General features: G+C 53.1%; 1 protein-coding gene and 1 long non-coding RNA gene across 13 annotated transcripts in view; one reads left to right on the forward strand and one right to left on the reverse strand.

Moving 5' to 3' along the window:
- Nucleotides 1–1,761: 1,761 nt before the first annotated feature.
- Nucleotides 1,762–7,381, reverse strand: EOLA2 (endothelium and lymphocyte associated ASCH domain 2). 7 transcript variants are annotated; one of them, XM_037015488.2, is made up of 5 exons: nucleotides 6,685–6,866; nucleotides 6,169–6,221; nucleotides 4,167–4,253; nucleotides 3,275–3,557; nucleotides 1,762–2,615 (listed from the first exon to the last, which is right to left on the reverse strand). In XM_037015488.2, the coding sequence occupies exons 4-5, from the start codon at nucleotides 3,525–3,527 to the stop codon at nucleotides 2,149–2,151; spliced, it is 720 nt and encodes a 239-aa protein (XP_036871383.2). In that variant the 5' UTR covers nucleotides 3,528–3,557; nucleotides 4,167–4,253; nucleotides 6,169–6,221; nucleotides 6,685–6,866; the 3' UTR covers nucleotides 1,762–2,148. The 7 variants fall into 7 exon arrangements, with proteins under 7 accessions (XP_036871383.2, XP_073084301.1, XP_036871380.2 ...); XM_073228200.1 differs by adding an exon at nucleotides 4,389–4,674 and having other exon boundaries at nucleotides 6,169–6,866; XM_037015485.2 differs by lacking the exon at nucleotides 4,167–4,253 and having other exon boundaries at nucleotides 6,729–7,381.
- A 49-nt stretch (nucleotides 7,382–7,430) lies between these two features.
- Nucleotides 7,431–18,056, forward strand: part of LOC108385828 (uncharacterized) — a 72,010-nt gene continuing 61,384 nt past the window's right edge. For 3 of the 6 annotated variants that reach the window (XR_012127595.1, XR_005060602.2, XR_012127594.1), the window contains exon 1: nucleotides 7,431–8,061. This is a non-coding gene — a long non-coding RNA (uncharacterized lncRNA). Of the gene's footprint in view, nucleotides 8,062–8,540; nucleotides 14,842–18,056 lie in introns of those variants that run through there. The other 3 variants (XR_012127593.1, XR_012127596.1, XR_012127597.1) reach the window with 3 other exon arrangements.

The raw sequence follows: 18,056 nt of genomic DNA on the forward strand, positions 1-18,056 counted from the left end.
AGCTCCCGAGGGTGACTTTTTTTCCTCGTGAGACGTTACTTACCGAGAGATGAGATGGTATGGATGGATCCTCAGGTTACACTACAGCCCCTTAGAGACGACCTGCAGGTGTGACCACAGGCTGAGGCCAGTTAACCCCAACTAGCGACAGTAACACCTTAACCGCTGCATGGCCGATCTTCAGCACACTCAGGCTGTAAAGCCTAATCCAACTTGCCAGCAGTTTAAAAAAGATGTCTTCTCCAGAGTGAAATGAGACCATTTGGACCGGGAGTGTGGGGGAGGTGGTGGCGTGGGGGTGGGGGGAAGGATGGGGGGAAGGTGGTGGTGGGGGGAGGCGGGGAGGGTGGACAGAGGCCGGGGGCGGGTGGGGAAGGAGGGAGTGGAGGGAGGGGATGGGGGAAGAAGGAACAGTCTCTCCTGGAATGACTGAAATGATTTTGTTCCAGATCTAGTGCAACTCCAACTTTCAGAGAGACAAGCCTCTGCTGGTGGAGAATATGGTCCAGAGAAGAGGTTACCTGAGGAGCGCCACCCAGCCGGGGAGATGCGCCACAGCTCCAGAAAAGCCGGTAGCCACTGTAAGAAGCTGCCTGTGCGTCTGCGGCAGGGAGTCCGCCAGAGCAGCCAGCACAGGGGCCCAGCACGAAGGCCCAAGGGCTCAGGGGCCCGGCACCAGCGCTCTCCTACCTTCCCTGGCGCCTGGTCTATGAGCACTGCAGCCCGCTGTCCCACGCACAGTTGCTCCCCTAGGGAACCACAGGGCCCAAGCGGGGAGGGCACGTCCAGGAATGGGATGTGCGCCCCCAGCCACTGCCAGAAGCGACAGTGCAGGGGAGCCGTCCAGCAGCCCCCCAGCTGACCCAGATTAAGGTAAGGGTGATGGCCTTGTGCAGCAGCTGTTATTCCATCCTGCTGGCCCCCCTTATGTTCATGGCCCCAAAGGAGGCCCCTGAAGGGCGTGAGCAGGAAGAGAGCTCCTCGGATTACGAGTGTTTTCTGTAAGCAGTTCGAGGGTAAGCTGGCTCCCTAATCTCACAGGCCACTGGTGGTACATTAAAAAGAAAAGCAAAGAAAAACCCCACCATTCTGTAGCCATGGACCTATTTTTGGCTTTCATAAATGACAGCAAACCCCTGTGGGATCAAATAAACAATCGAATGGGAAGCCTTCGAGTCTGTGGTTCTTTCTACCTTGCTGTCCCACACAGACCTCAGCATAAGCCCGAGGTGGCTGGAAATCCTGGCCCGTGACGAGCCTTGGCTCCCGCTCTCCTCTTAGACTCGGAGCACCATGTGCACACCAAGTCCTCAGCCGAGGACTGGGCTGGGGTGCACTGAGGCAAGCTGACGCAGACCCTGTCCCCTGAGCCTGGGCTGCTGCTCAGGAGACGCAACAGCCTCGCTCCTGACCTCAGGGGCATCTCCTTACTTTAGTCCCATATCCTGACACACGAGGGTCTCTCCCCACGGCTGCCCCTAAGATGTGCCAGGGCGCTCCTGAACAGCAGCTGAGCATCTCCAGCCCACGATCCAGGAGCCTGGCAGACAGGCCCACATAAAAGCAGGGCCACCCCCTCTGCTCAGGGCTGTACAACCCCTCCGTGGTCTGGCTCAGAAGAGAGACGGGCCGTGCCCCAGCCAGCACCGGGGGCAAAGCCCATCGTCCTCATGGGTGACGCACCCTACCAACTTTGTTAAGAAACCACCCGAAAGAAAAGACAGAAAGGTTCCCCACAACACAAAAACCACCACCACCGAACACTTTTCTGTTAGAGCTGTATTTAGGGCCCCTTCCTTGGACATCAAGTTGCTGGAGGGACAGGTCCAGCACGCATGCTTCATGAGCCAGCAGACACTGTCACAACGGGGCAAGAGTCACAAGCAAGGACGGACAGGGGCTCGCTCCACTTCTAAGCCTGATGTCCCCTTGCTCGTGAACGAGGCTGTCCACGGCTGGCCTCTCTCGGGCCATCATTTGGCACCTGCTTGTCCCCCGGGTGCTGGTCGAGCCTTCCACGAGTTTTGACCAGAGAGGGGAGGACACGAAGCAGGGCTCTTAAAACACGCTTCTTTGTACACTCCAGAAATCAGCCGGACCAAAATCAGTGGCAGCGCAAGGACATTCACTGGCAGCTTTCCCTCTGCCCTAAAGGTCAGAGTCCCTGAGCATCTGTCGCCAGCCGAGGGGGTGTCCTGCAAGGACAGTTCTGCTCCCCGGTCCCCTGCAGCCGAGTGGGGACCTGCTTAGGGGAGCAGCACACTCTGGGCAGCGCTGTCCATGGCTGCCGATCCAGCTCGCAGCCGACTCGACCGTGCGTGGCGCGGGGCCGGCTGATGGGTCGTGATTGGCCTGCTCTCTTGGCAACTTTCCTCTGAGGCGCCCATGCTCGTCAGGCCTCCCGCCCGAGGGAATCAGGTGCTCCGGGATGTCTACCTGGAAGACATCCTTCCCGCCTCTCCTGGGGATGGGCTCCAGTAGCCACCTGGGGTTGGCCAGGGTGGTCAGGTACTTGTGCTTCAGGTCGGCCAGCACGGCTTGGCTTTCCAGGTGTGCAGCCTCGTCAGGAGCTAGGAGTTCTGGGCACCGCACAGTGTCCCCAACGTCCACGAGCCCTGTGCAGAAAGGGAGAGGCACCTGGATGATTTACCTCTGTAAGCCCAGGGCTGCCTGGGGGACAACGTGCTCACTCAACTCATGCTACCCCCTCCAGGAGACTGACGCAGTATCGCCAAGCGGGCACGGAGGAGTGAGTGGGGTGCCTCCCAGTCAGCGTTTCCCATGAGCCAAATGCTGCTCGGGGAGCTCTGGGTGAGGCCACAGGAGGCAGAGAAGCCGAGAGCAGAGGGCCTTGTCCTGCACGACCCCACCCAAGTCACGGGCAGGCCCCAGTGACACTGCTGAGGGAGGGTGGCAGATACCAAGGGGCCCCTGTGGGGGACAGGCCCTCAGGTCCCTGAGCACTTCCTCAGGTGACATGGAATCTCGGGGTGGCAGGGACCATGGTGCGGCAGGCTGTGGGGCTGGGGCAGGTATGTGGAGCCACACAGGAAGCAGCCTGGGCCCAGAGGCACCCGGACCCCCTTTGTGTCATGCTGCTGCACGTGCACAAACACAGAGACAGAGGCAAACGCCACGTGCACACTTGGACCTGGCCCTGCTTCTCAGAGCTGCACTGAGTCCCAGAGTGGAGAAAGGGCTAACCCGAGCTCCCAAGCTCATGCAAGCCCAGCTCCACCACCCGCAGCCCGGGGCCAGGTGCATTGCCACTTGCCAGCTACTACTCCACGGCCGTACTTCTCCCCTTCCCGAAGCAAGGCCTCAAGCTGAGCGGGGGTCATCCCCAGCCTGTCCACCAGCAGCTTCCTCCAGGTGGCATCTTCCCAGTCCCTGACGGCAATGTGGATAGCGATGGTACAGCTGCGGTAGCCGCTCAGCAGCGGATGCCAGCGTGTCTCCACCGTCTTGACCCCGTTTAATACAAAACCTGCATAAGGCTGCCGGAAGGACAGGCAGCCGAATGTCATCTTCCCAGAGCTCCTCGGACCTCCTACGGCCTGCGGAAGCACAGAACCGTGGATGTCAATGAGCATCGTCCAGCAGCCCTCCAAGCTCACGGCCCATGGGCCTGACCTCTCCCCAATGTCCCTGGGTGCCCGAAATCCCAGGGACCAGGATGCTGGGCGAGTGGAGATGGTTGCCTCCTCTCTTCCAGTGCCACGCAGTCAGCTGACAGGAAGGGAGGGGGTGCGTCACTGGGGGGGACTCATCCAGCAGATGGAGTCTCTGGGGAGCTTGTGAAGGTGGGTGGGGACAGTGAGAGAAAGGCACGGGCCCCAGAAGGCATGTGTTCTCTTCGAGGACCAAGTTCACTGAGCCCCAGGGCAGCTCAGAGGATGGAGGGAGGGCCCCTTGTTTTCACAGCCCAGCGCACCGGCTCTAGCCCTCTCCCAGCACAGACAGCCACAGTAATGAGGTTCGCGTCTTCTCCCACCACCATCGGTACCCCAAACCCCTTGGCTCCCTGGGCCTGCCACCGCCAAGGCCCTGCAGACCCCAATCTCTCCAGCCCCTACCCCAGGGCTGACAAGCACACATCCTCGGGGTGCGACCTCAGCTCAGGCCTGGGGGCACCCTGTGATCTCAGATGGCCTCTGTCACCTCACCTGTCTCCTTCCCAGGCCTCTGGGCGCCACCCTCCTTCAACTGCCTCCCACAGCACTGTTCTAGCAGATGTCCTGCCCTGCGTGAGCCTACAAGGAGAAGTTGAAAGAGAGCAGGGCCATGTGGCACCAGTGCACATGCACCCTCTCCTGGCCAGGTGCTGGGATGGGCACGACCCACAGGTCACAGAGTTTGATCCTCAAATAACCTGGTAGGGGCAGTACCTGTCACCCACTCCACTGCTGAGAAGCAGCTGCCGAGGAAAAGAGAGACGGCCCACGATTCCAGGGCACTTGAGTGCACGCCCTGTCCTCCCCTCCTGTCCTGGTGCCTGGAGCAGGGGTCGTGGGGTTCTGCCTCCTGGCTGGAGGATAGAGCTGTGCAGTGGGAAGAGCGGGGCCCCAGGCCTGAACCTCAGCTGGGTGGCGGCATCTCTCAGAGCCTCTGTCTCCACGTGACTGTGAGGACGGGAGGCAAGGTGCTGAGGGCACCTAGCCCAGTACCTGGCACCTAACAGGACAGTCACAGACGGTGACCTCCCATCGTCGTCATGGCGCCCCACCCACGAGCACCCGCACCCTGCCTCCTCCCTCCTCCCTATCTTTCTATAGGTCAACCTGACCTCAACCACATCCTCTTGTTTAAGAAAACTCACGTACTCCCAAGGGCCGGCCCCAGGTGCACCAAAGCTGCCTTGTGTTCACCTCTTTGCCATCCCACTGTTTTGCCTGTCCCTGCACCCAGGTCCTCTGCGTTCCCTCCGCTTCTCACGCTGAGCAGCCCCGTGAGCTGTGCTCTGGACCCCACCCCTCTCGAGTGCTCAAGGACCTTGCTCTGGCCATTGTCTGCCCCCGCTCTGGCAGCCTCACTCCCCCTACCCTACCAGTAGAGTATGATTCCGTCTTTAGAGGGCCACGCCCGCACCCCCTTCACCACAGGGACAGAGACACCCACCCCCTGAGCCTGTGCCTCCAGAGGCCTCCAGCGTCTGCCTCATTGTCTAAACCTCCACGCAGCAGTCCTCAGCAGAGCTGTCTATGCTTGCAGCCTCTCCCTCCTCTCCACGCACTGTCACCCTCAACCTCGCTAGTACACCCGTCACCACAGGCACCAGTGACCCGCCCCACACCTGCTGTCTCCTCCTCTCACTCACCACTCGGCAGCCCTGACACCGCTGACTGCCCCTCCTGCCCTTCCTCCCAGGTTTCCGTGTCGCATGCTTGCCTGCTCTGCCTACCTCCACATGGGCCACAGCTGCTCGGCCTCAACTTCCATGGCCAGCACAGACTCAGGTCCCCAAATCCACTTCCCTTCCACAAGTGGCTTTGCTACCAACCTGGTTGTTCTTGTCCCGGACCTAGCGGCCGCCCCTGCTCCCTTTCCTGCACCCACCACTCACGTCACATGGCTGCTATCTCCACAGCCTATCCTGAACCTGACCCCTTTCCCTCGTCTCCACGGCCACACTCTTGGTCCGAGTCCACAGAGTCCCACTGCCCTCTCCTGCAGTCTCCCCAACGGCCCCTGCCTGGCAGTGCCCCCACTGTGGCCAGAGTGGTTCTGGTCCAGGGGTGATGTGATCATGTCCTTCCCTTGCTGAAAGCTTCCAGGGGCTCCGCCCCCAACCAGCACGGACGCACGTCTCACCAGGGCCCACCGGGCCTCACGAAATCTGCTTCCCCCACCCCCCCACCAACAGCAGCCTGCTCTCCTCTCTCCCTTATTCACCACCCCTCAGCCATCAAGGCCTTCCGTCCTCCCCCAGAACATCTCGAGTTTGTTCCCATCTCAGGGGCCTTGTAGGTTGTGCTGCGTTGCATTGTACTCATGTTCTACCCCCACGCACACCCCAGCCCCACCATCCATGTATTGAAGTCTCATTCCCCAGTATGTCCGAACATGACCATATATGGAAAGGAAAGGTATTTCCAGAGGTAATCAAGTTAAAATGAGACCATGAGGGAGGACCTAAAGGTGCCCTCCTGTCTCGGAGGCACAGAGTACCTGCTCTGTGGACTTGGGATGACGCGCTTTCCCACTTGTCTTGGCTTCTTCACCTGCACAAAGAGGGATCGTGAGAACAGGTCGTTAGGTACAAGACAGCAATGTTGGCTAATGACCAGAACAGTCTGGTACTCAGCGGGGATTGCAGACCACGAGGACCCAGGAGGGTCCATCTGATGGGAAACACCTCACTTGGCTCACGGTTTGATCCTGCTAATCAATGCAGTGGTATCCCCCCACCCTCACTGGGCCAGGGTCCACAGGGCTGCCAACCAGCAGGCACAGAAAATCATTTCTTCTAAGTTCAAGTGGAGGGTGTCCTTACAGCCCAGCAGACCCGGAGTCCAATAGGAGAAAACTGTCAAGTCCTCCCACACTGTCCCATGGGCAGAATTTGGGGACCCTATGAACAATCCCATTCCCCTCAACATCATCCTGGGTGTGCCCAGCCCGGAGGGGTGCCACGGGCAACCAGCTGAACACCGCACAGCCAGGGGCCTCTGTGAGGCCACAGACCAAGGGCCATGCGGGAGGCGCTGAGCACAGGAAGGACGGCGCACCGGTGCGCATGGACGTGCACACTGGCGATTCTAGGCACAGACGAACGTCGCTGCTCCACGGCCGTGGAAGGATGGCGGGCGCGTGACGGTGGCGGGGTTGGGGCCGGGGCCGGGGCCGAGAAGGGTGGCCTCCGCCGCTCTGCTGGTGCTCCCAGGCACAGGGTCCGGGAAACCCCAGCCCAGAGGTAACCTTGCGCGCGGAGAGCAGAGCTGCTGGCATGCGCCTGGCGGGTTCCGACTTCCTTCGGACGGGCGGGGCGGGTCCCGCCGAGCGAGTGGAGGGCCCGCTCGGCTGACCAGGCGGCGGCCACATTGCACGACAGTCCTCCGCCTCCCCGTGGTCTCGTGAGGGTGCCCGCGCCAGGACCACCGCCTCCCACGCCCAGGCAAGGAGACGACGCGCTCCGCGGAGAGAGTACAGAGCGCCCGGCCCGCGTCGTGGCTGCCTCAGCGCCGTTGACACTCCCTCCGCCGCCCGGGCACCGAGCACCGGGGGCAGCTGACAGCTGTCCTTCACCCGGATGAGCTAGCGGAGATGGTGACGCCCCTCTTGTGCGCAGACTCGTAAACTCGTACGTACGTACGTACGCACGTGCAGGAGCGCAACCCTCCCTTACGCAGTCACGCAGCCTCGCAGCCGGGCAATTAATATTCACGCGCCCACGTACACGCGCCCGTACGCTCGCAGGCCGCTTTGCTAACCGGCGTTGTTGGGCTCACTAGGCGCTGAGGCGCGCGGGAGGACGCGGCTGGGTCTGGGGCCCGCAACCGGCGGCCGCGAGCGGAACGGAAAGGAGGAAAAGGAACGGGGGCGGGAAGGGCAGGAAGGGGAGTGGAGAGGCCATTGTATGGGTGGAGCTGGGCTGCGGGAAGCTGGACGGGGGTGGAGCCGTGGGAGGAGCTGGGCCGAGTAGGGGGAGGAGTGGGACGGAGCTGGAGGAGGAGCGGAGCCAAGCTCCGAAACGAGTCGGGCAGAGCTGCAGCCAAGTAGGTGAGCGAGGAGCGGAGCGTAGGTGGCACAAAGCTGGGGACGAGGAGGTAGGGGAGGAGCAGGGCGTGAGTGGGAAAGGCGAGGCAGAGGCGGGGCTGGAACAGGAGCGGGGCGCAGGTTGGGGAGGAGTAGGGTGGATCTGGGGGAAAGCTGGGAGGAGCTGGGGGAGGCGGGGCCGGGGGAAATTGGGAAAGATAAGCTGAGGGAAGAGTGTGGTATAGCAGGAGAGGAGCAGCTTGGAACTGGGGAAAGCAGGGTAGCGACAGTCAGGGAGGAGTGGTGCGGAGCTGTGGGAAAGAGCTGTGGTAGAGGGAGGAGCCCAGTCGACCCAGGGAAACGCAGGTGAGGGGGAGCTGACGGTGGGGTGGGCGGGGCTGGAGAGCGCGTGGCGCCGCTGGGGAGGAGCTGGTTCGTGGATGGCCCACGGGAGGAACGGGGTGGGGCTTGGGGCGGAGCTTGGGGGCGGTCTGGGCAGGGGTGGAGCCAATGGGCGTGCGGGGCCGGGCTAGGGAGGGGCTGGTCTGTGTAGGACGTTCGCCTAACTAGTGGTGCTTGGGAGCGTGAGCTGGGGGAAAAGCCGGCTGGAGCTGGGGAAAAGCGTTGGCAGGATGAGCTGGCGGAGTGCGTCGTGGCTCGAGAGGAGTTGAGTGGGTGTGGAGCCAAGGGAGGAGCAGGGCGAGGCTTGGAGTGGCTGGGCGGAGGTGGAGGCAGTGGAGGAGCCGGGCGGGGCTCGGGAAGCGGGCTGGGGCGAGCTTGGGGGCTGCAGGCCGGGCCGGACGGGGAGGGCCGGGGAGGGGCAGCGCGGAGGGAGTCGGGGGGGTGGAGCCCTGGAGCCTGGGACCAGCGCGGCGGGTGGGCTAGACCCGCCCAAGGGCTGAGGCCCGCAAGTGCCCTATTTCCTCCTAGGATGTAGGCGTCCAGCTCGCTCCGCACCGGTAGGCAGCGAAGTGGCAGACCCGTCGTCCTCAGAGACCTAAACCGACCCTCAGGATGGAGCCCGGAGGACACGCAGGCAGGGAGAGGGCGGGATCTCTAGGCTGACTCCTGCACCTCCGGGCTGCGCGCCCAGGCCTCTCCTTCCTCCAAACCACCCTGGGACGGCCGGCGAGGTCCCGAGGGATGGTCTTTAGATGGCCATTTTTGCAGGGGGGAAGGCGAACCTCCACTCCTGTTTCCTGCTGCCCCTGAGAACTGACACGTCCCACACGAAGCCAGCTCCCCATCAGAGCGGTTTCCTGGCCTCTGCCTCTGTTAGGGGCTCAAACCCCTCACTGCGGCCACGCTTGGCTCTTTGGGCTCCCTTCCCTCCGCATTTCCTTGATGACCACGTCCTGTGTCCCTGCCTTCCAAATGCCTGATGAGAAGAAATGCTGCCCTTCCTGGTCCGCACTGCTGCTTGCTGAGTTCAGGCCTCAGGGTCTGGGCTGGTGCTGTTACCTGAGCCTCTCCCCTGGCTCTGATACCTCTTGTCTTTCCTCTTTCACCGCAGTCACTTACCCAAAGTACTCAGTTCACCACAGGTACGTCTTGACGTCCTGTGAGTGAGAGTACCATAGATATCTTTTACAAAGCACAGGAATCTCTTCTGACCCACTTAATTTCCTCACCCTTTCCCCGAAGTGAAATCAGCACTTGTTACAGAAAACCGGAAAATCTGGACTGGTTTGCGGATGGAAGAACCAGTTGGCACTCCGAGGTCTTGGAGGGTGGAGGTTTATTTCACACCGGTGGGCTCAGAGGAGAGTGATATCCAAAGGTGTGAGCCCCGAGTACAGCAGGGTCATGTCTTTTATACATTTACTACAAAGCTAAGGGGGAAGTCAGCACCCAGAAACTGTTGCAGTAGCAGCTATTAGGTCACTATAGGTATATTCAGGATGCTAGCTATATTTTAATTTATTTCTATAAAGGTTACCCAGGTCCTGTATTGTAAACTAATGGGCTTCCATGAGTATGATTAACAAGCTGCTCCATACCAATCCTAGTGGGGGGATGCATTGTTACAGTGTGTTCATCCCAAGCACCTAAGCACCTTTGTGATTCCTTTATATTCTTGAAGGCTTAACAGAAACTTTGTCTCCTTGGCTTCCTACCAAACCCAGAGAGGGGGAGGGACTTGAGAACTTTCTGAATATTTCCTCATCACAATGAAAGTATAAGGACCACAGATAGAATCCTTAAGGAAAACAGGTTTGTGGACAATATTCTATTTGGGTATTTCCTCAAAGCTGGAGCTTTTCTCACATGAGACAAGCAGATTTCTAATCCCTGTCCAGCCCTGTGATCACAGCCTCCCCTGTGGCATAACCATGATTCTTAAAACAACTGCCCTGGGGTTGCCCTGGCTCCTAATGGCATTCAAGTGTCTGAACCTCTCTGGCTTCAGTTTGCCCATCTGTCAAACATAGTTAATAAAAACAGTCCTGGCCTCATGGGGTTACTAGGAGCACTGTATAGACCTGGGCTCAGCCATTACTAAGCTTCCTGAGGCTGTATTCAGTCCATGGTTTTTCCCAAGGTTGCCTTCTCCTGCTTTCTTCGTTGTAGGCACCCTTCTATTTTCACAGCCTGGACTCTTCCCCAGTCTACAGTGGTCTCAAGGCAGATGCTGTCCCTCCTCACTTCCTGTGTCCTCATGAAGCCTCCCATGTGAACATGGCTTCAGGGCCCACTCCTTCCTGACAACCTTTCAAAACCTTGTCTATAGTATTCTTTTTGTATAAGCTTATCTTGGGCAGTTTCTGTTTTCTGTGTGTATGTGTGTTCCCTGTTACCCAGCTAGACTGGAATCCTTCTGTGGATAAGGACCCTGCCCAGTTCACCTCATATTGTCCCCAGAGCCTGCTTCAGCCAAGGGAGACACTGGTTACTGCTGATGGCTATAAACTGTTCAGTTTGAGTCATCCAGCGTTCATCAGCTGACTTCCATGACAGTGACTCTATCATGTTGGATTTGGCAGATGGGTGAGACGGGCCCTGCCCTGCTGTCAGTGTGTGCTAGTTGGATAAGAAAGGCAAGTATGTCAGCAACTCTCATTTGAGGCAGGACTAGACACAGTCCACAGAAAGAACTATCTGTGCAGTGCTATGAGACTTTAGAAGAGGCCAGTTAGGATGCATCTCACTGGAGATCAGAGGGAGGCTTGCTCTGAACTGTGCAAAGAAGAATAGGCAGGTGTTTTTTTTTGTATCATTAATATAAAATCACATGAGCAACATTGTGGTTACTAGATTCCCCCCATTTTCAAGTCCCCACCATGTACCCCATTACAGTCACTGTCCATCAGCATAGAAAGATACTATAGAGCCACTACTTGTCTTCTCTGTGCTATACTGCCTTCCCTGTGCACCACCCCCATGTTATGTCTGCTAATTGTAATGCCCCTTATTCCCCTTATCCCTCCCTTCCAACCCACCCTCCCCAGTCCCTTTCCCTTTGGTAACTGTTAGTCCATTCTTGGGTTCTGTGAGTTGTCTGCTGTTTTGTTCCTTGAGTTTTTGCTTTGTTCTACTCCACATATGAGTGAAATCATTTGGTACTTGTCTTTCTCTGTCTGGCTTATTTCACTGAGCATAATACCCTCTAGCTCCATCCATGTTGCTGCAAATGGTAGGATTTGTTTTCTTCTTACGGCCGAATAGTATTCCATTGTGTGTTTGTACCACATCTTCATCCATTCATCTACTGATGGGCACTGAGGTTGCTTCCATGTCTTGGCTATTGTAAATAGTGCTGCGGTAAACATAGGGGTGCATCTGTCTTTTTGAAACTGGGCTCCTGCATTCTTAGGGTAAATTCCTAGAAGTCGAATTCCTGGGTCAAATGGCATTTCTATTTTGAGCATTTTGAGGAACTTCCATACTGCTTTCCACAACAGTTGAACTAATTTACATTCCCACCGGCAGTGTAGGAGGGTTCCCCCTTCTCGGCATCCTCGCCAGCATTTGTTGTTCCTAGTCTTTTCTGTGTTGGCCATTCTAAGGGATGTGAGGAGATATCTTATTGTGGTTTTAATGTGCATATCCTTGATGATTAGCGATGTGGAGCATCTTTTCATGTGCCTGTTGGCCATCTAAATATCTTCTTTGGAGAAGTGCCTGTTCATATCCTCCACCCTTTTTTTAATACAGCTACTGCTTTTTGGGTGTTGAGGCATGTGAGTTCTTTATATAGTTTGGATGTTAACCCCTTGTTGGATATGTCATTTACAAATATGTTCTCCCATACAGTAGGATGCCTTTTTGTTCTGCTGATGGTGTCCTTTGCTGTACAGAAGCTTTTTAGGATGATGTAGTCCCATTTATTCATTTTTTATTTTGTTTCCCTTGCCCTAGGAGATGCATTCAGGAAAAATTGCTCATGTTTATATTCAGGAGATTTTTGCCTATGTTGCCTTCTAAGAGTTTTATGGTTTCATGACTTACATTCAGGTCTTTGATCCATTTCAAGCTTACTTCTATGTATGGGATTAGACAATGATCCAGTTTCATTCTCTGGCATGTAGCTTTCCGGTTTTGCCAACACCAGCTGTTGAAGAGGCTGTCATTTCCCCATTGTATATCCATGGCTCCTTCATCATATATTAGTTGACCATATATGCTTGGGTTTATATCTGGAGAATAGGCAGGGTTTTGCACATGGTGATAATAGGAGTCCACTCTTGAGAGGTCACTTTAGGCTGGGAGGACAGGAGATCAAAGGTGACAAGGAAGAATAACCTAAGCAAAGGATGTGGATCAAGGTGCTTCCCACCACTTATCACTTTTGGTCCTTGAATCAACCTGGTGATGTAGGTGCTGGTACATCCACTTGACAGTTGAGGAAACCAAGAACACAGAGGCTGAGGGACTAGACTAACCTCACTTGGCCAGGGGCAGAGTTGAGACTCAAACTTAGGATTGGCCAAGCCAGAGTCTGTTCTGCTGCCAAACATGTTGGGAACACAGGGCATCCATTCCAAGCCTGCTGCCAAGGCTGTGGGCCTGCTGCCCTGAGTTATGTTCTGAGGTGGGCTGGCCCTGGGCCCAGTGTGTGTTCTTGCATCCTATCTGCCAAGCCAGACACTATCCTCAGGGACCACTTCGGCTCCTTCCAGCTTCAGTGAAGTGTGATTCAGGGACTTGGAGTTGTGTTGCTCCTGTGAGCTGGTCCACATTTCCTTCAGGTTGCAGGAGGGACTGTTACACTTGAACCAAAAGAGTGTGCATTTCCAGAATATACTTTATGATGGCAACCAAAGGGTCAACTCCATTTACTCAACCATGGTGGGTGCTCTCTCAGGTAAAGGAGAGGCTGCATCAGAGTGAGATTAAGGGCCTGCTGTGCTGCACAGCTCTCCAAAGGCACCATCCTTAAATTTTCATCCCTAATACCGTAGTTGAGGACTGCCAAATCCAGCATATACATTTTACTCCCACACTTGAGAGTCCTGCTGGTAGATTCTCCAGAATGACCCAGGGTGCCGGAATCCCAATCAAGTCTGTCACTTGCTTCTGGGGATCTGTGTGGTCCAGGGCCATGTGACCTCTGTGCTGCCAATCCCTTCCATATACATCCTCCTACTAGGACAGAGCAAGGCTTAGGTAGGGGTCAGTGGGGAGGGGGAAGTGCAAGTGTCATCTGTAGTCACAGCAGGTCTGCTCTGGGTTTCTTCCCCCTTTCAGACATTTCAGTGCTTACTTGTGTCCACTTATCCCTTCGTAGCGAAACTACTCAGAGTACATCCTATTTGTAAATGACTGCTATTCATATCAAATTAATTCTGAAGTACTACAGTTTCCCTCTACAATACCAACAAGACCACAGCTTTAAGCTGCCTGTACACTAGCGAGTGAGAAGAGGTCACAGTCGGTGTGTAAGGAGTGTTCCTGCTGTATGCAAGGTACTTCCACATGGCTCCAGGGCTCATCTCTGCCACAGGAAAGCAAAGGGAACATTCATTCCTACAAGGATTTACAGTTCACAGCATGCTCACCTACAGGTCCCTGTGCTGTGTTCTGGTGTAGGAAGAATGCCTTTCAAAGTCCTTTTCCTCATCCTGGTATCACACTGGATTCTTCCAGGTTCCTGGAAGACGTGAACATTCTCTTTACTTAGGTGAGGCAGCTGAGAGAGCAGAAGTGATTTACCTCAGCCCACACAGTGATTAACTGAAGCAGGACTTGACTGGTCCTTCTGACTCCCAACTATGGTTTCCGCTCCCTGCATCCAGAGTAGAGGGTGGAACGTGCTCCCTAGAAGGCCCTTTCAAACTGGGGACACATTTGATGTTGTCACTGTACTGGTTGAGAATTCATTCAGTCCTGGCCAATTCAGGAGGTTGTCTTTCTTAGCTGTCTCAGGTTCCTGGAGTGCTCAGATCGATTCTGTGCCTGCCCAGTGCAGTTCTCTTTGCCTGTGCTTGAAGCAGCCCGGCTCCTCTGCACTAGCCCCTCCTCCTGTCCATTCAGTGTCTACCAAAGCTCATGCTGCCTTCTCACCTCAACCTTTCCTGTTGGGAACATTCTCAGTATGCAGCGTGTGCTGCTATAAACACGGCCGTAGGAGAAAGACAGCTCTGTCATTTGGGTACTTGTGTTGTATCCCAGCTCAGGCTGTCCTTGAATTCCTAGGTTACATGCTGGTCACTCATTTTCAGGTACTCTGGGAAGCTAGAAGCCATCCTCATTTCCTTATCCTTCTGGTTATGCGTTCTCTCTTTTACCTCATTATCTGGGTCCCAAGCCTTTTGTCAGCGGTTTCTCTTCTGTAACTCTCCATTCTGCTGTCTCTGTCACCCTTGTTCATACGTTGGGTGGCATTGCAGTGGCCACGGGCATATTGGGAATCTGTCTAAGGAGATGTTAAATTGGTTGGATTTGGAGAGACGTATTTAAGGGGCTCATGACCAGTGGTGCCCGTTTGAGTCACTGCTGGCTGCCCTCTACTGAAATAGCACCCAGGAATACTCCTTACTGTGCCAGTGCGCCCAGGGCCAGGACAGTTGGGGTGAGGCTAGAGAGTACGTCGTGATGTCTGTAGCGCTCGGTGCTGGAAATTTGTTGGTAGTAGAGGAGAATCAAGGTTCACAATGTACAGAGCCGGAAGCAAATTTGCAGAAAAGTCTTCTGGTCATGAATCAGGTATGTACAATCAACAGTCATGAGTTCTTTCCTGTTGGGAATATTCTCAGTATGCAGTGTCTACTGCTATAAACACAGGGTTAACATTTGGATGGGGGTTGTGGGAAATGGCATTTTTCAGAATTCCTGTGATTGTGGTGTACTGACCTGTATCAAAACTGCAAACATTGAGTAGTGTGCAAAAAAGAGTTAATGGAAAAGACCTGACACTACTGCCCTTTAGAAAGGCCTGCTTGTTAGGTTGGCCCGTCACTGACATCTGGGAAGTTGACTCTCAAGAGTGTTGCCAGTCAACACAAAGCTGAAAAGGGTGCTAACTGTGCACATGCTGTTTATATATAAACGTAAACTGTGTGGTTTATGCTGAACACCTGCTGCCATTCTGGGAGTCTGAGATTTTGCTAGGCAGGGGGTTGCTTATGTGACCAATGCTGAATAAAAAACCACGGACACTGGGTCTGGGATTCTCTGGACAGAAACATCATACCCATGTCATTGCATTTTCATTGCTGAGGGAGGAAGAGTGGTCTGTGTGGCCCTTCATGGGAGGGAGAGAGCAGAGGAGTCTGCACGTGGATTCCTCCAGGCTCTGCCCATTTCTTTTCCTCTTGTGATCTGCAGGTGTGTATTTACTGCATTGCTATAAAAAATCTCAGCTGTAAGTACAGCTATATATTGAGTTCTGTGATTCTGCAAGTATAACAGACAAAAAAAGTAGGATTAACGTATTACAGAGGTGTACCAAGCAGTTAATAAAAAATGCTTTTATTTGTTGTCACTTTTTTTTTCTGAATTTTGAGATGTGTTTAACATTTGTAAACTTTTTAAAAAGTCTTCTGGTCATGAATCACATCTGTACAATCAGCAATCATGAGTTCTTTCCTGTTGGGAATATTCTCAGCATGCAGAATATTTTACATATTCACGTACACATTTTACACATTCACTTTTGTTACCACTTTTTTATTGGTAATTATGTATTCTTATCCTTTAAGAGGGTCTCGAGTATTAAGCATCAGGTCCCACAAAACCTGGGTCTGCCTCTGTCATGGCTCCAAGACTTTACCTTCTGTTGATTTTGTTATTGTCACCCCATATTTTACCAGGGGGACTTAAAATCCAAAGAGGGAAGTCAAGCTTACTTGGCAAAACCAAGACAGGATCTAGGTCTTTCAATTCCCCATTTAATGCTCTTTTCTCTCCATTGCATAAAGTGTTCTTATGATTTGTAAACAGTGGTCATCGTGCATTGGACATAGACTGGATGGCCCTCAGGAGACTGCATTTGGAGTCCCTTCTTTCAGTGGATGGTAATCTTGAATGAGTCCTTTCTCTTATGGGACACATTTTCCCCTTTTGCAAAACAAAGGGGCTGGACTGTATACTCTTTAGAGCCGTTTCTCTGATGTTCCCTGAGTTTGTCATTCTAGAAATGCTGGAATCACACAGTCATTGGAACCATCCATCTTCTTGTCCTTGGGTCTTCCCCATCTCTAAAATGGAAATGAAATACCTACCTCTCCTGGCTGTTGTGAAGCCCCTGGCACCATTCATGATACAGCATATGATCAAAAGTTGCTTCCATCCTTCTGTCCAATGAGGAGCAAAGAATTTCATGCATAATTCTCACTTCTCCCCTTTGGAATCAGAAGCTTTAATCAGCAAACCTAAATTTTTAAAAGGAAAGAAGTGAAATATAGATATATACTGTGCTTTTAAAACATTTTAAATGGAAACATAATTTGCAAACAGAAAAAAATGCATTTTAAGTGAATAAACTATTGGGTATTCAACAAAGGTAACACACCAGTAACCAGCACTTACATTATGAAATAGAACTTTGCGAGAATTCCTTTGTGTTCCCTCCAAATCACTATTATTGTCCTAAGGTAACCACTCTTTTGGCTTGTAACATCTCTGATTACATACAGGGAATCCTATATTATGTACTTCTTTTTTATTGTCTGGGTTCTTAATATTGTTTGTGAGATTCCTCCATATTGTTGTGTGAGCAGTATTTCTTTTATTCTCATTGCCATGCACAATTCCTTTCTATGACTGTACCATGATTGATTTATCCATTCCACTGTTTGTGGACATTGGTATGGTTTCCAGGTGTTTGTTATTACAAATAAAGCTGCTATGAACATCCTTGTATTTACTTTCTTTGGAAAATATGTATTTTTGTTGTGTATATGCTTACAGGTGAAACTGATAACTTACAGGGTGTGCGTATGTACAATTTTAGCAGATAGTGCCAAATAGCTTTCCAAAGTGATTGTAGCAATTTACACTACCACCAGCAAAATGTGAGTTCCAGTTACTCTCCATCCTGGATACCACATGCTGACATTTAGGTGTGTGTAGGGGGATCTTATTTTGGTTGGTTAGTTGGTTGGTTGGTTGGTTGGTTGGTTAGTTGGTTGGTTTACATAGAGCAAACTTAGGCAGTGTACAATTTCAGACTTTGCACTGAAGCACAGAGCTATGTATCCAACACCACAATCAAGATACAGAAGAGTTCCATCACCCTCCAGATTGCCTTGTGCCACCTGTTGGTATTCCAGTCTGCCATTCCCAAACCATGGCAGCCACTGGTCTGATACCCATCATTATTTTTCTCCATTCCTGTAATGTTTGCCTTTTTCAAATTGTCAAGTAAATGAAATCATGCATGTAGTCTTTTGGGTCTGGCTTCTCTCACTCAGCAAAATGCCTTTGAGATTCATCCATGTGGTTGTGTGAGGCAGTAGCTCACTCCTTTTCATTCCTGGTTAGGAGTCCATTGTCTGGATGTACTGCAGTTTATCCATTGACCAGTGGAAGGACACTGGTTTGTTTCCAGTTTTTTTCTGTTATGAATAAAAGGTTTTCTAAATATTTGTATACAGTTTTGCCACACTTTTGCAGAGTGGTTGTACCGTTTTTTGCATTCCCGCTGGCAGCGTATGAGACTTTGAGTTGCTCCACATCTTTACCAGCACCCCATATTGCTAGGTTTTTAAGACTTTAGCCATTCTGAGTTATGTAGTGGTATCAGGGTTTTAATTTGCATTTCTCTGATGATAGTAATGTTGAGCATCTTTCCGTATGCTTATCTGCCATCCATATAACTTCTTTGGTGAATTTTCTGTTCTGATCTTTTGCCCATTTAAAAAATTGGGGTCTTTTCTTATTGTTAATTTAAAAAACGTTTTATTTTGAAATAATTATAG

This window comes from Manis javanica, chromosome X (assembly GCF_040802235.1).
Source record: "Manis javanica isolate MJ-LG chromosome X, MJ_LKY, whole genome shotgun sequence".
In the NCBI taxonomy this organism is placed as follows: domain Eukaryota; kingdom Metazoa; phylum Chordata; class Mammalia; order Pholidota; family Manidae; genus Manis; species Manis javanica.